We start from the raw sequence: 13,725 nt of genomic DNA, 5'->3' as shown, positions 1-13,725 counted from the left end.
TGTATTTATGATAAAAAAATGTCATGGGGGAGGCCGATGAGTATCTGTTAAAAGCCGTTCCTGTGTGTTACATGTAACAGACATGGTAAATATTTGTTTACAGTCTTTGTTTGACAAACCATGCATTTAAGTGAAGTCAACAAAAAAAGGAAATAGGTGTATGGATATGTGATTTTGAGATTAAAGTTAGTCTTAAAATGTAAATAAAATGTGGAACGTGTCCTCAGGAAAAAAAAAAAAATGTGGAATTTTTCCGTAATCACAATGCTGTTACTACTCCTAAAAATTTATAACTACTACTTGACATTGTAGAATAATCCATTTTCACATTTCACTTACTGTTTCATAAATGGCTTTTTGCAGCGGATTAGTTTAAAATCGGGTCCAGACAAAGTTCACATGTTGGCTGTGGTTTTCATATCCTAAATCTCTCAATCTAGGGCAGTGATCTCCTCCCTTCACTTTTTTTTTTTTTTTTTTTTTTTTTTTTTGATGCCACTGTGACTTGTTGGAGTATGGAGCCTGTGTTCCTGTAGACAGCCCCGCATTCTAAAGTGGCCTCTGGTGCCTCGTGATGTCATTTCCCTTGTTCTCCTACCTGTGCGTCTCCCATATTTTTCTGTAAACTGAGACCCGCCTCTAAAATATTGACTCAGTTCAGATTCAGCTCCTGCTAAGAACACTTGGTCTTTGTGCTGTCTGGTTCGTGTTGCTTCACAGCAGGAAGCCCATAGCACAGGGTTGTCACCCTTCCAGTGATGCCGAGTTGATCAGTGATTCAGGTGGTGACCGCCAGGTCCCTGCGGCTCGCACCAGCCTTTCATTCAGTGGTTTTACCAGTTGCTGATCTTCGCCTGGACCAGACCTTTCATTAGGGCTGCAAAGTGGCGATTTTTGTAATCCTATAATTTTTTCCACGTGTATTTGTTGGAATTCTTCTATAAAGTACAACTTGCAGGGCGTCTGAGTGGCTCAGTCGGTTAAGTGTCTGACTTTTAAAAAAAAAATAATTTATTTATTTTGAGAGAGAGTGAGAGCAGGGGAGGGGCATAGATAGAGGAAAAGAGAGAATCTCAAGCAGGCTCTGCACTGTTAGTGCAGAGCCCGATGCAGGGCTCAAACTCACGAACCGAACCGTGAGACCATGACCTCAGCCGAAATCGATAGTTGGATGCTTAACCAACTGAGCCACCCAGGCGCCCCAAGTGCCTGACTCGTGATTTTGGCTCAGGTCGTGGTATCCCGGTTCATGAGATCGAGCCCCGCATCTGCTTGGTATTCTCTCTCCTCTCTGTCTGCCCCTCCCTCCCACATGTGCTTGAGCTCTCCCCCCCTCCCCCAAAATAAGTGTATATACATTAAAAAAGATAAGTAAAATAGAACTTTACCTCATTAGCTAGGGCTAGTTGCTTACCCTAAGTTACAATTAATATGGAAAAAGCAACAAATTCGTAATTGTTTCTCTTTAATTGCTCATTTTCAGAGGAGAGAGTCAGTGCCCAGGTTACCTCCAATAGGTGTCTTTTTTTTTTTTTTTGACCATTATTATAAACTCTTAAGGTTTTTAAAAATAATATATTCAGTCCATTTCAATAACTTGCCTTCTTCGATGCTAATGTTAATCTATCTTTGGCCAGTAAGAGCCCCATCATATTGGCTCCAGCGTCTTTTGATACAGCTCCTTTTGCCTTTGGTGGCTTCCTTTTTTGGCACAGCATGTCTGAAGCTCTTCTTGTACCTTCTTGTCCCAGTCCTGAATCAGCCATTTCTTTTAGTGAGGAATAGGACTCAGAGATAACTAGGAAATGTATGTGTGTGTATTCTTGAAAAGAAAGTGAATCGTCAGTTCATATAATGGTTCTAATCCAAATGTAGCCTTATAAGGTTTTTACCTCACTTTTGTACTTGATTCTTTTATCTTGGACTGAAAATTTTCGTTCCTAAAACATGAACTTGTTTTTGCTTTATCCAATGGTATATTTTTAAGCTGTTTCAAAATACTAACTATAGAAGTATTATAGTTACAAGAGAACTGAGTGAGATTTTAGACTTATTTGCAGTTTTCTTTGTATTTGGAGTTCATTCCCCCCAAGGATGTAAAGTTGAAATGCTGTGTTTTAAAGTCACTTGAAGTAATTCTGTTAACTGTGGTTATGTCACCAACTTGATAGTTAGATTCCTTCATTTATGCTTTGTCATCAATATGGGGGATTTTTTCTTTTAATCTTATGCATATTTTTAATATGTGAAATAATGACTTGATTCCAGAATGCAAGCTATGATGAGAGAAGACTCACCACCAGCCCTGTCTCCTCACCTTGTTCCTCCCTCCTCCATAGGCAGCCATGTGTGTCAGATCTTGATTTGTCCTTCCAGAGCTTCCTTTTGTGAAATGAGCACGTGCACACACACACACACACACACACACACACACAACACACACATATATTTCTATTTCTCTCCCTTTCTTACACAAAGATAGTGTAGCTTATGAACTCTTACATGCCGTGGCTTTTCTTCCCCCACTTAATAATGTATCCCAGAAATTCCTCCATGTCTGTTTGCTTATGGTATGGAGATCTTTTTTTCCCCTAGCTGGATAGGACTCTATCGCTTGCTTATATCATAGTTAGTTCAGTAAATCCCCTTTTGATGGAATTTTTTGTTGTTTTCAAACTTTAGCTGTTAAAATAACGTGGAGTGAATAACCTGAGGCATGCATTTTGTACTTTGGCCCGAGTGTATCTCTGGGATAGATCTCTAGAAGGAGGGTTGAGTGGTTTTATCAACCCAGGAAGCTCACTAGAGACTCAGCGCCTTAGGTTTTTACTAGAGACTAGTCACGTAGGCAGCCTCTTTCTGACAGGTACCAAAATTACAGACTGAAAAGGAAAGCAGGCATTTGGCAAAAACCGTATCATTTGCACGGTTCAGGCACAGTGAACCACTCTTGTCTGTTAATGGTGGGACCCCCCTGAAAACCAGTTGCCAGATACCTTGCCAGCCTTGTGAGGAGCCTTTCAGAGGCTGACAGTCAGGCTTCTCTTGCACAGCCCCGTTTTCATTTTCATGTCTTCTGGAACTATGTGTTCATATATTTTGCCCACTTTCCTATTAGGTTTGTGGTTTGTTCTTTTTATGTTAGAGATTTGGGCCTTTTGTGACATAAGTTGCAAATATTTTTTCCAGCTTGTCTTTTGGCTTTGCTAATGGTGTTTGTTTTGTTATTTGTGTTTTTGAGCAGTAGCTTTTCCCACTCCAAGGTTAGAAAGGAGCTCTCTCATCTCGAACTTACATTTTTCATTTTTTACATTTAGATCCTTCATCCATTTGCAGTTTATCCTGATACGGAATGTGAACTACGGATCCTGTTTTGTTTTCCAAATGACTATCCAGTTTATGTCAACGCTTTTGTTTTTTTTTTTAACCCATCTTTTCCTTATTCCTTGAAGAGCCACCCTTATCAGACATGTACTACATTTCTGTATACTTTGGGGTCTATTTCTAGACTTGCCATTTTGTTCCATGGGTCTGTTTGTCTATTTATGCATCAATACCACACTTGCACTTAAAAAGACTGTGTAACGTGTTCTAATACGTGGTAGGGCTAATCTCCCCAATCACATACCGTATTGCTTTTATTTTTAGAATATTCCTGGCATTTCTTGTTTATTTATTTTTTATATGAACTTAAACTTCCCTAGTTCTAGGGAAAAAAGCTTATGTTGATATTTCTATAGAGATTATATTAAGTTTGCAAATTCATATTGTGAGAAATGACATGTTTATCGTGTTAAGTCTTACTGTCCAATAATACTGTGTCTTTCACTCTGTTATGCCTGCTTTTGTATCTTTCAGCGTTATGTCCAAGCTTTGTTCATATGGGATTTGCACGTTTCTTGATTTGTTTGGTTATTTATTTATTTTTGTAAATCCCTCCATTCAATTTTGAGAAATGATCCTTAATGCTTACATGATAGATTTGACGTTGAAACCCGGCATGTGTTTATTGGTGACCAGTCGGGACAAGTAACCATCCTCAAACTGGAGCAAGACAACTGCACCCTGGTCACAACGTTCAGAGGACATACAGGTGGGATTGAAAGCAAAATCTCCATGTGCCTGCTCTCACAGTGACCTATCTATCACCTGCTGCGTGTTCTGGCCTTCAGATGCTGTGTTGTCAAAGTGACAAAGTATAGCATGCACACAGATACAAGGGATACGTTGAACTGATTCCACAATGGTTCAGTAAGATGTTATGTCCAAAATTTTCAACACCAGTGCAAACAAAGGAGGAACAAGTCTATTTCCAGAGTGTTGGTGAGTTGGTTCTATGTCACATCGCCCTGGAGAAAGCCAGTGTTGGCATATGCTGATGAGACATTGTTTTGAGACCATGTGGCAACTGCATAAACCTCAGGAAGGCCAAAAAGACAGCTGCCTCAGTCTGTCCTTGCCCTTCTTGGAGCGAGAAGATGGCGTGCAAGACAGACATGCCCGCTTCTAAGTCCAGTAAAATAAAAAATATGGTCATTGGGGCTAGCTAGGCTGCATAAAAAGGCACGGGTTCGGTTTTAACTTCCTTCTGGGCTCTTCTCGGTGTAAAACCCAAGACTCCCTTTATTATTTCGGATTTCTTTGTTGGGGAAGGGCTCAGGATCTGTTCAGGATCATTTAGGTCAGGTAATATAAAATATCCATGCTTAGCCTTTGAAAGACTTGAATAGATGATGACGATTAGTTTTTACTGGTATTTTTAATCTGCGATGTTGACCCTGGGAAATGAGTCACTGCCTGTTTTCGTGGCTCTTAATGGGCTTTTATGTCTCCCACAGATTACCAACCCATGATTTAGTACAGAACAGGGTTCTTATTGAGTTCAGATGGCATATAAGAACAGAAGTAGGTGAATGAAGATGTAAAATGGGATAGTACCTAGATCATAAGGAATTTCCTCAAGGGGAAAAAAAAGAATGCAGTAAAGAGGAAATTGAATCCAGGGGAAAAGAGTCATAAAAGATAATTATCTATGTTTTCTGGGAAGAAGAACACATAGAAGCATCTGCTGTGAATAGGACCCAGGTCTTTCCTGATTGTATTTCTCTTTTTAGCCACCTCCACCCTGGCTAAGCCTGGCCTGGTAGGGACCCAGAACTGTCCCACATCAGGAACCTTAAACTGCTATGTGTCACTGCTGACTTCAGTCTCCTAATCTTTCGCTTCTCTGAACCCTTCCTCCAGCTCCCCTTACTCTTGCCCTCGTGGCCAGTCGGTCCCTGCTGGCCAGTCGCTCTTGTCCTTGTTGGCCAGTGTCTGCGCCCCATCTTCTCTCCCTTTCCAGAGGGGTGTCAGCCACTAGGCGCCCAGCGTTCTCTGGTCAGGCGCCCTCGTTCTTCCCTGAAGAACACGTCTGCCATTCACACCCTCTCCAGCCCTCCTGTGCACTCAGCCCCTGGGGCTGCTGCAAGGTCACGCTCTGAGCCCGGGGCCTTCTTCCCCACTGCACATTCAGCATTCCAGTCCAGCTGCCAGAGTCGCCTCAGTCCCTGCACACGGTCCCTTGCAGGTCCTCAGGACTCCCCTCCACTCCTCCAGACCTTCACCACTCCCCACCCCACCCGAGTCCCCTCTCCCTCCCCAGACTCCGCCTTCAAAGAAAAATAGAGGTTAGCCAATAGAGGCTTTAAAACTGTTTTCTTGCCCACCCTGTGTTCCTCTCCAACAAACTTCTTCTGCCTCCTCCTTATCTCTTGCTCTCGGGGTCTCCACATCGAAAACTGTTCCCCGTGTCTCCCTTTTGACCAGCTCACCCTTCTCAATTTATTAACATGCTCAAATGCCTTGCCTTTCTGTTGGACAAACAAAACCCTCTCGACCCCGTATCCTGTTGTAGCAACGTCCGTCTTACTCTCTTAACAGCAGTGCTGCTTTTTCCTTTTTCTAAATTATGGTGAACTGTACCTCATCTAAAATTCACCATTTTAATCACTCTTAAGAATACAGCGCAGTGACGTTGAGGACATTCATATCACCACCATCCGTCCACACAACATGCCCTGTCTCGTAAAACTGAAACTCTGACCCCACCGAACGCACACCCGTCATTGCCCCTCCCCCAGCCCCTGGCAACCACCATCCCGCCCTCTGTCTCTGAGTTTGCCTGCTCTGGGTCCCTCGCAGAGGGGACTCGTACACTAGGCGCTGTTCGGCGACCGGCTTCTTTCACTCGGCGTCATGTCTTTCTGTTGTAGCAGATGGCAGGGCGTCTTAAAAGAATATCGTTTTCCAGCCGCTTCCAGTTCTTCACCTCTCATTTCCCTTCCATCCACCTGCAGTTTGGCTCCATCTCTCGCTCCTCTGATGCTCCTGTCCCCAAGGTGGCCGGTGACCTGCTGGCTGCTGAATCCAGGGGACGTGTTTTGGACCATGTCACCATGAACCTGTCGGCAGCGCTTTACATTGTGGCCCTTCTCCTTGCCTGTGGCCGCCCTCCTTGGGCTCCTGTGACGCGTTCGCACCCGGTTTTCTTCTGCTTCTCTGGCTTGTCTTTCTCCTCTCCTTCGTGATCTTTTTTGTGAGTTCTGCCCCGGACCCTGGTCTCTTTACACTCCGCGCTCTCCCTGGTTGATCTCAGCCACTACCCCCCGTCATAGACATAAAAGGTACAGTCCTTTCCTCACATTTTTTACACAGTGAGGGACGTGGGCGCTAAACAGTGGTCACAGCGCTTGGTGGCGGGGGCAGGAGGAGGCGGGCACTGGGCACTTCAAAGAACACAGTGTGGCCATGTCACTCGGACAGCAGTGCGAGTCTGTCAGGAAGGCCTTCCCGGGGGAGGTGTTACCTGACCTAAGATCTTTGGGAAGGAGTAAGCGTTGAGTTCATGAAAAAGAAGGGAGAAGGACACTCTAGGCAGAGAAAACCAGCGAAGTCCAAGGCATGGAGATTTGCGAGAGCGTGCTGTCTTGGGAACTCTAGTAACTGCCGTTGGTGGGCACACCGACTAGCAGGCGGCAGGCAGCCAGAAAGGAAGCGAGCGTCCGTTCAGATCACTGAGACACTAGCCTGACGGCAGTGAGAAACCATAAGAGAGTTTTAGGCAAGGACGTTAGCCTGGTCAGAAGTTAAAAGATTGTTCTGGCAGCAGAATGGTAGGAAACTGTCCCTCAGAATGTGGCAGGACTGACGGGAAAGCCAAGAGTGGGTGGGCCGAAGGTGAAGTTCAGGTGGTGAGCTCAGCGGGCCTGGTGACCACACTGGGTGGTTCCCAGACCTGGTTCAGGCCGAGGTGGCTTGCAGCCTGGCTCTTTGGTACTCAGCCCTTCACTGTACGGCTGATAACTGTGCTCTGAGTTCTCCGTGGCTGCCTCCAGGCCAGAAAAGGGGTAAGTAGCTGCTGCTTACTGGCGTGTGGGGAGCCGGATGTGGCCCGTGGGTTTCCTGTCTTCCGGGTTAGTTCTAGTACAGAATGTTACCTTGGCGTTATGCCTTATCTTTCTCAAAGAGTTTAGAGCATTCTCATATGACTTTACCATGAAATATCTTTGAGGACTGGATGTGGCCCAGGAAAGTTACTAACTAACATGAAGGCAAATGTTGCAGGTCACATATTCAACGTATTGTTATTATCCCTAGACAGTCGTCAGTCCACTCCGGCTACAGCACATCTCATTCATTTGTAGCCAGAGCAGGGATGTCTAAGAGATTCCATGATGATGCAAGCGTATTGTCGAGCTCTTCCTATGCAGTAAGCCCGTTCTGGGCCCTGGGAAGTCCCAAACTCAGCCAGACACAACTCTGGAAAAAGGGGTTTATATGGATTAGTTAATCTCCTCATTCCCTCACCCCCAAAACAAAGACTTTAGGATTAACCCAGATACATTGAAGAATGATCTCAGGGGTCTTATCAGTCCAGATCCAAACTCAGAAGCAGACCGTCTTTGGTCTGTAATACAGAGTAATAGCCATTCACCCATCACTCTGTATTGTAGTACAGAAAGTCATATAAAAATGTGGGGTAGTGATGGAATTGGCCTAATAGTCATACCCGGAGGCCAGCATAGCATTTACTAATCCGCGGGGACCTAGGAAACCAGTTTTATGTTCCTTTGCTCCCTCTGCTGGTTTTATTTCTGGAAGTTAAGTGCCAAGTAACATAGTTCTTTGCTATTTATGCAGAAATTAGAATGTATTTCTATCAAAAAGTCATACACTGACTTGAACACAGAGGGGAAAAATGAGATTTTAACCACTGGAAATTCATAGTATCAATAAATTCGGTTTTTTTCTTTTCCTTCTAAGAATTATTTGGGTTAGTATGAACATATTGGAAATAGGAGGGGCCGAACATAAATTGCCAAAGCATACTACTTAACAAAAAATTAAATACATTGAATAAATTAAATAAATTTATTAACTGTTAGGGGAATTATTGAAAGTAACAGTGTAACTATAACCAAAATAATGAAAACACGGAGAGGCATGGTTCAGTGCCAACATGCAGGTTCAGATCGTTAAGTTGAAAACTTGATTTTCGTTTACAGTGAAGACTTCCACATCCAGCAGACACGGATTTTCATCGAGTCAGCCAAATTATTAGCTCTCTGCATGATGAGGGCTGGGGTATAGGGGTGAATCAGACAAATAATGCTTGCTTATTCAACCTCTAGTCATGGAATCCAGTCGTTAAAGCGATAAATTCAGGTAGTCCATCAGGATGTTATGAGTGCCGCGAGTACTGTGAGCCCCAGTGCCACTCACAGCACTTGCATTGGGAGTAAATAACAAGAGGGACCCCCTATCCAGAGAGCTAAGGGGAGACTGCCGAGGAAGTCGTGTTTAAAGGATCCGTAAGGAGGGCGCCTGGGTAGCTCAGTCGCTAGGCATGACTCCGGATCAGGTCATGATCTCATGGTTCATGAGTTTGAGCCCCGCTTTGGGTGAGCTCGAACCCCACTTTGGGTGAGCTCGAATCCCGCTTCAGGTGAGCTTGAGCCCCATAGTGGGGGAACAGGAGCCCTACCTTGGTTGAGCACGAGCCCTGCTTTGGGTGAAACACAAGCCCCGGGTGAGCCAGGTTCTCTCTCTCTCTCTCTCTCTCTCTCTTTCTCTGCCCCTTGCTCACTTGTCCCCCTCTCTCTCAAAAATAAAAAATGAATAAATAAAAATTTTTAAAAATGAATAAATGATACCATAAGGAGAAAGAGTTGTCATCCAGGTGGTGAGACCATTTTAGACTCCAGGTGTGTGAAGCGCATGCAAAGCCCAGAGTGGGAAAGTGTGAACAACGTATGGAGTCGCACGGGCGGTGTGGACAGTCAGGGGCGCAGAGTACAGGTTGAACGTGCAGGCGATATTAACAACTTTGGACGGTGTTCTCAGGCAGTGGGAAACCAGTGATGAAGCAAGCAGGGGGGTAGCATGGTTTCCATTTTAGCAAATCCCTGTGGCAGCAGTGGCGGTGGTTGGGTGGGGGTGAGAATGGATGTGCCAAAACCATTTGGAAGGAAGGCTAGGCTTGGAGTCCCACCTACCTGTTTGGACTGGGAGGTGGCGGAGGGTGTGGGGAGAAGAGGAGGGATTCAAGATTGTTTTAGGAGATTGGGAGTCCGCAGCACTTGGCATTTGGGGTGGGAGTGGCTCCCAGGTTTCCATCTGGAGCATTTGGGTGGAGAGTGATGCCATTTGCTGAAACAGGAGTGCTAGAGTTTAGAGCAGTTTGAGGAGAGAGCACCGTGTTTGGAGCTGAACATCTTCCTTCCATTTTTTTCCACTCTGGCTGAAGGGTGGTGGAGTATTCTGATGACAGGGACGCCCCAGGAGTGGTGGCAAGGGGACAGCTCGATGTCCTTTTGTGGATGTCAGGAGAAAAGCATAGTCTAAGAGGTAGAGCACGTTCAGCTTTACAGAAACATCCCTCACTTCAGCCCGAGTAACTGCAGAATGTAGTAAGTGAAAGGTCAGATATTTTATTCAAGAGGCCTTGCGGTTGGAGACTCAGGTGGCTCTTGTGTAGTTACAGGGAGGCTGTTCCCCTTCCTCACCCTGCAGGGTAGGCTGGAACGTTCCGGGCGAGGTGCCATATCGCACTCATAAAGACAGATCTGGCAGTTTCCAGCCCTGACTTTGCAGCACTCCATGTAGTCTGTAGCTTTTGCAAGATCTGTTGTAAAAGTCTCTTAGAAATTAGCTGGGCTGTGCATTTTGGTAACACGTATTAAATTTCTAAAAATGCTGATACTCTTTGATCCAGTTTCATGTTTGGGAATCTCTTCTAACTCTGTAGAAACATGAACAAAGTTTTACAAATAAAAATTTTCAGCTTGGCGAAATTTAGAATAGTTAAAAGTTGAGAAAAATGTAATGGTAAGTGAAATAAGGCACATCCCTGTGTGGGTTATTATGCAACCATTAAAACCTATGTTTATGAGAAAATGTAATAGTATAGATAAATTTTATAATGACAAAAACCTTTATTTTTGAGAATAAATTCATTTATGATAGAAATTGCTCTGTCAGCCATATATTGTGAAGGTCACAGGCAGGGAGAAACACACCATGAAATGAGGGGGCAGAAAGATGGAGTCTGAAGCGAAGTCAGACGAAATGATGTCTGTCATTTCAAATATCATAAACCCGGGAAACCCCGGGTTTCCCCACAATTGCTGTGGCCCCTGGCCCTCGCACTCCGACCTAGATATGGAAGGTTAGGAAGGTGCCCTGGGTGTGGACTGCGCACAGGTGCGTGCCTGCACTGTTCTGGAAGGCAGGCTCGCTCACAGCCGTTGCCTTTCTGTGCTGCCGGACGCATCTGGAGGAAGGACTGTTCGTCAGGAAGCTGTCTGCTGGGAAGACTGCTGGGAAGGAAGAGTCCAGTAGGTCAGCAGCTCTCCTCTCCACCCTTCTGTGCCCCCCTGTGACTTAGTGTGATGCCTCCCCACCGACCCCTACCCCAAAGCCCTGTGGGGCACCTCTGTAGTGATGGCTTACTTGTTTTGCTCATTGTCTCTCACTCCTCTCTGCCATCCGATTCAACCGGCTAGGTGCTTACACATTTATTAAGCACCTACTGTGTACCAGGCACTGCGCACTATGCTTGAATACAAAGATACAGAGCCTAAAATTTACCGCGGGGACAGATTTACAATCTGACAAGGTTCAATGCGGTGGGTGAGTATAGGGCTAGAAACCACACCCAGAGGTGGGGACCTCGCATAGATGGAGAGCGCTGAGGAAGGCTTCCTGCAGAAGTCACCTGAGCTGCACCTTGAAGAGAGAGTTTACTTGGGTGATGAAAGGTCTGATGGGCACTCCAGGCAGAGGAGTAGCCACAGGTCCCATGAGAGAATGGTTTCACCAAACAGAGTGCGCATGCCCTTCTTCTCAGAATGAATCCCATCATCTTCTGCTGTGTTTGTGTTGGTCCAGTAGGGTCTGAGACTTCTTTGGTTTCATTATATCCTCAGAGCCTAGCGTGGTATCCGCCGTGTAGAAGATGCTCAGTAGATGCTGGTTGCATTGGTTTGAAATGAGTGCTGTGAGTGCACTGGTTTGAAATCATGGTTTGCAATTTATAAGCCAACATCCACGAGACCCCATTGTTAGGACATGTACGTAGAGCTGGGAGGGACCTCAAAATTTGTTTTTCTCCCAGTCCCATCCTACTTCCCGTCTTGAAGATTTTTCTTCCATCTTTTCCACTCTTACTGAAGGGTGGTGTAATACTCTGAGCCCTAGGGGGTGATAAATATACCCTGACTTTGACTTTCTTGAACCTGGCGTTGATTTTTCTCTTCCTGACTCTGGGTTACCAGGAACTCCCCTTCCCGGCTCTGGCCCCTTACAGCCTGATGTAACGTGGAAAAAACTAGAGATTGGTCTTGTTTTTAAAACTTGAATTGATCTCCTGATGGCTGGGATAGTTTGGGAACAGGCTGATGACTGCCTCAAGGCTGACAAAACAGAGGACACTGTCACAGATGGTATAGATGGGGTCTCCTGCACTACAATCATAGCTGACACTTACTGAGCGCTCCCCATGTGCTAGGCACTATTCTGTATGTTGATGTGTATATTAACTCATTTAATCTCAACAAAATTATTGTCATCCCTGTTGTACAGATGAGGTTTCTGAGGCACAAAGACATTAAATAATTTGCCCAAAGTCACTTACCTATAGGAGTTGAGCTTAGGATCTGGTTCCAGAGCCTGTGCACTTACACTAACCACATCTAAACTTCCTATTGCTTCACCATAAACTATCCTCATCCCATAGTCACCAACAAAGAAGGCCTGCTTCTCACGGTGCGGTGCTTATAGATGTGGGTGTGTACTGGTAGGGAGTTGAGAGGGATCCATCACTTGGCACATGGTAAGCCTTTTTTAAGATTTTCCATGTTTATTCTGACAGGATGAACAGCCCACCCAATTAAGTCTTTAATTACGTCAAATAAGCCTTTCTAACTATTCTTTTTACTAGTGCCCACCATTATTTAAATCTGATATGATGCTTTAAAGAACCTACCCACTTAATATGTTGTCTTAGTCTATTCAGGCTGCCCTAACAGGCTATCATAGGCTGGGTGGGTTAGAAACAACAGATGTTTGTTCTGGGAACTGGGAAGTCCAAGATCAAGGCACTGGCTGATTGAATGTCTAGTGAGACCACTTCCTGGTTTATAGATGGCTGCTTTCTCACTATAAGCTCACGTGACAGGAGGGACTGAGGAGCTCTCTGGGATCACTTTCATAAGGGCACCAACCTCAGTCATGGGGGCTACACCCTTATGACTTAATCACCTCAGAATATCGAGGATTAGGTTACAACATAAGAATCTGGGGCGGCGGGGGTGGGGGGGGGGACACAAACACAGACTAAGGAGAGGAAAAAATACATTAGTCATCTTTCCCTTTTCTGTCCCCAGTGGCTTAACCAGTCAAGTAAGACCATCTCCAGAGCGTCTCCTTGAGATGAGCATTCACTGACCTAAAAGATGTGAGGAGTAGAATAAAGGCTGTCCCACAGACAGCATTGGTCAACTAGGAAAAGAGATGCCACATGCCTGTTCCAGGTGCTAGGAACAAGGCAAAGAACATTCATGTACTTACTTCAATCATTTGCTCACTTGTCTGTGTTTATTGAGTGTCTCCCGTAAGCTGAACAGAATTCTAGATCCTAAAGACACTGTGGTGAACAAGCCAAACCCTGGCCCTCCAAGAGCTTATATTCTGTGGGGACAGTAGACAATAACTATGTGTTCTGAAGAAAAAAATAAAACCATAGAGAGGAGAGTGGTAAGAGTGGCCAAGGAAGGTCTCTGTAAAGAGGTGGCATCTGAACAGGGATCTTCGTGAAGTGAGGGCATGCCCCAGTGATAATCTGGAGGAAGAGAATCACAGGCAGAGGCAACATAGTGCAAAGAGCTAGAAGTGGGAATGAACCTAGCATGATGAAGGGGCATCCAGCGTGATTAGAGCAGAGGCGGTGGGGGGATGCGGGGGAAGCTTCACAGTAGGGGCAGGAGCTAGATCGCACAGGGTCTTGAAAGGCCATGGAGAGGAACTTTGCATTTTACTCTGAACGGGATGGGGAACCATTGGAGGGATTAGAGCAAGGGGTGTCATAATCTGCTTTGTGTTCTTCGGTGGTCGCTTCAGCTGCTGTGTGGAGAGCAGACTACAGAAACAGGAGTAGAAGCGAGGAACCTGCGTAGGAGGCCGTTC

The 13,725-nt window shown here is 45.2% G+C and overlaps 1 protein-coding gene across 1 annotated transcript in view; it reads left to right on the top strand.

Annotated features, from left to right (window-relative positions):
- WDFY2 (WD repeat and FYVE domain containing 2) overlaps nt 1-13,725 on the top strand; it is a 181,249-nt gene that overhangs the window by 135,434 nt on the left and 32,090 nt on the right. Inside the window, exon 6 of the mRNA XM_049646875.1 lies at nt 3,981-4,093. Within this exon, the coding sequence (XP_049502832.1) occupies nt 3,981-4,093 (113 nt within the window). The remainder of the gene's footprint in view (nt 1-3,980; nt 4,094-13,725) is intronic.

Source organism: Panthera uncia (assembly GCF_023721935.1).
Source record: "Panthera uncia isolate 11264 chromosome A1 unlocalized genomic scaffold, Puncia_PCG_1.0 HiC_scaffold_16, whole genome shotgun sequence".
NCBI classification, from domain to species: domain Eukaryota; kingdom Metazoa; phylum Chordata; class Mammalia; order Carnivora; family Felidae; genus Panthera; species Panthera uncia.
The sequence above is the reverse complement of the archived record's forward strand: the minus strand, read 5'-3'. Positions and strand labels throughout refer to the sequence as shown.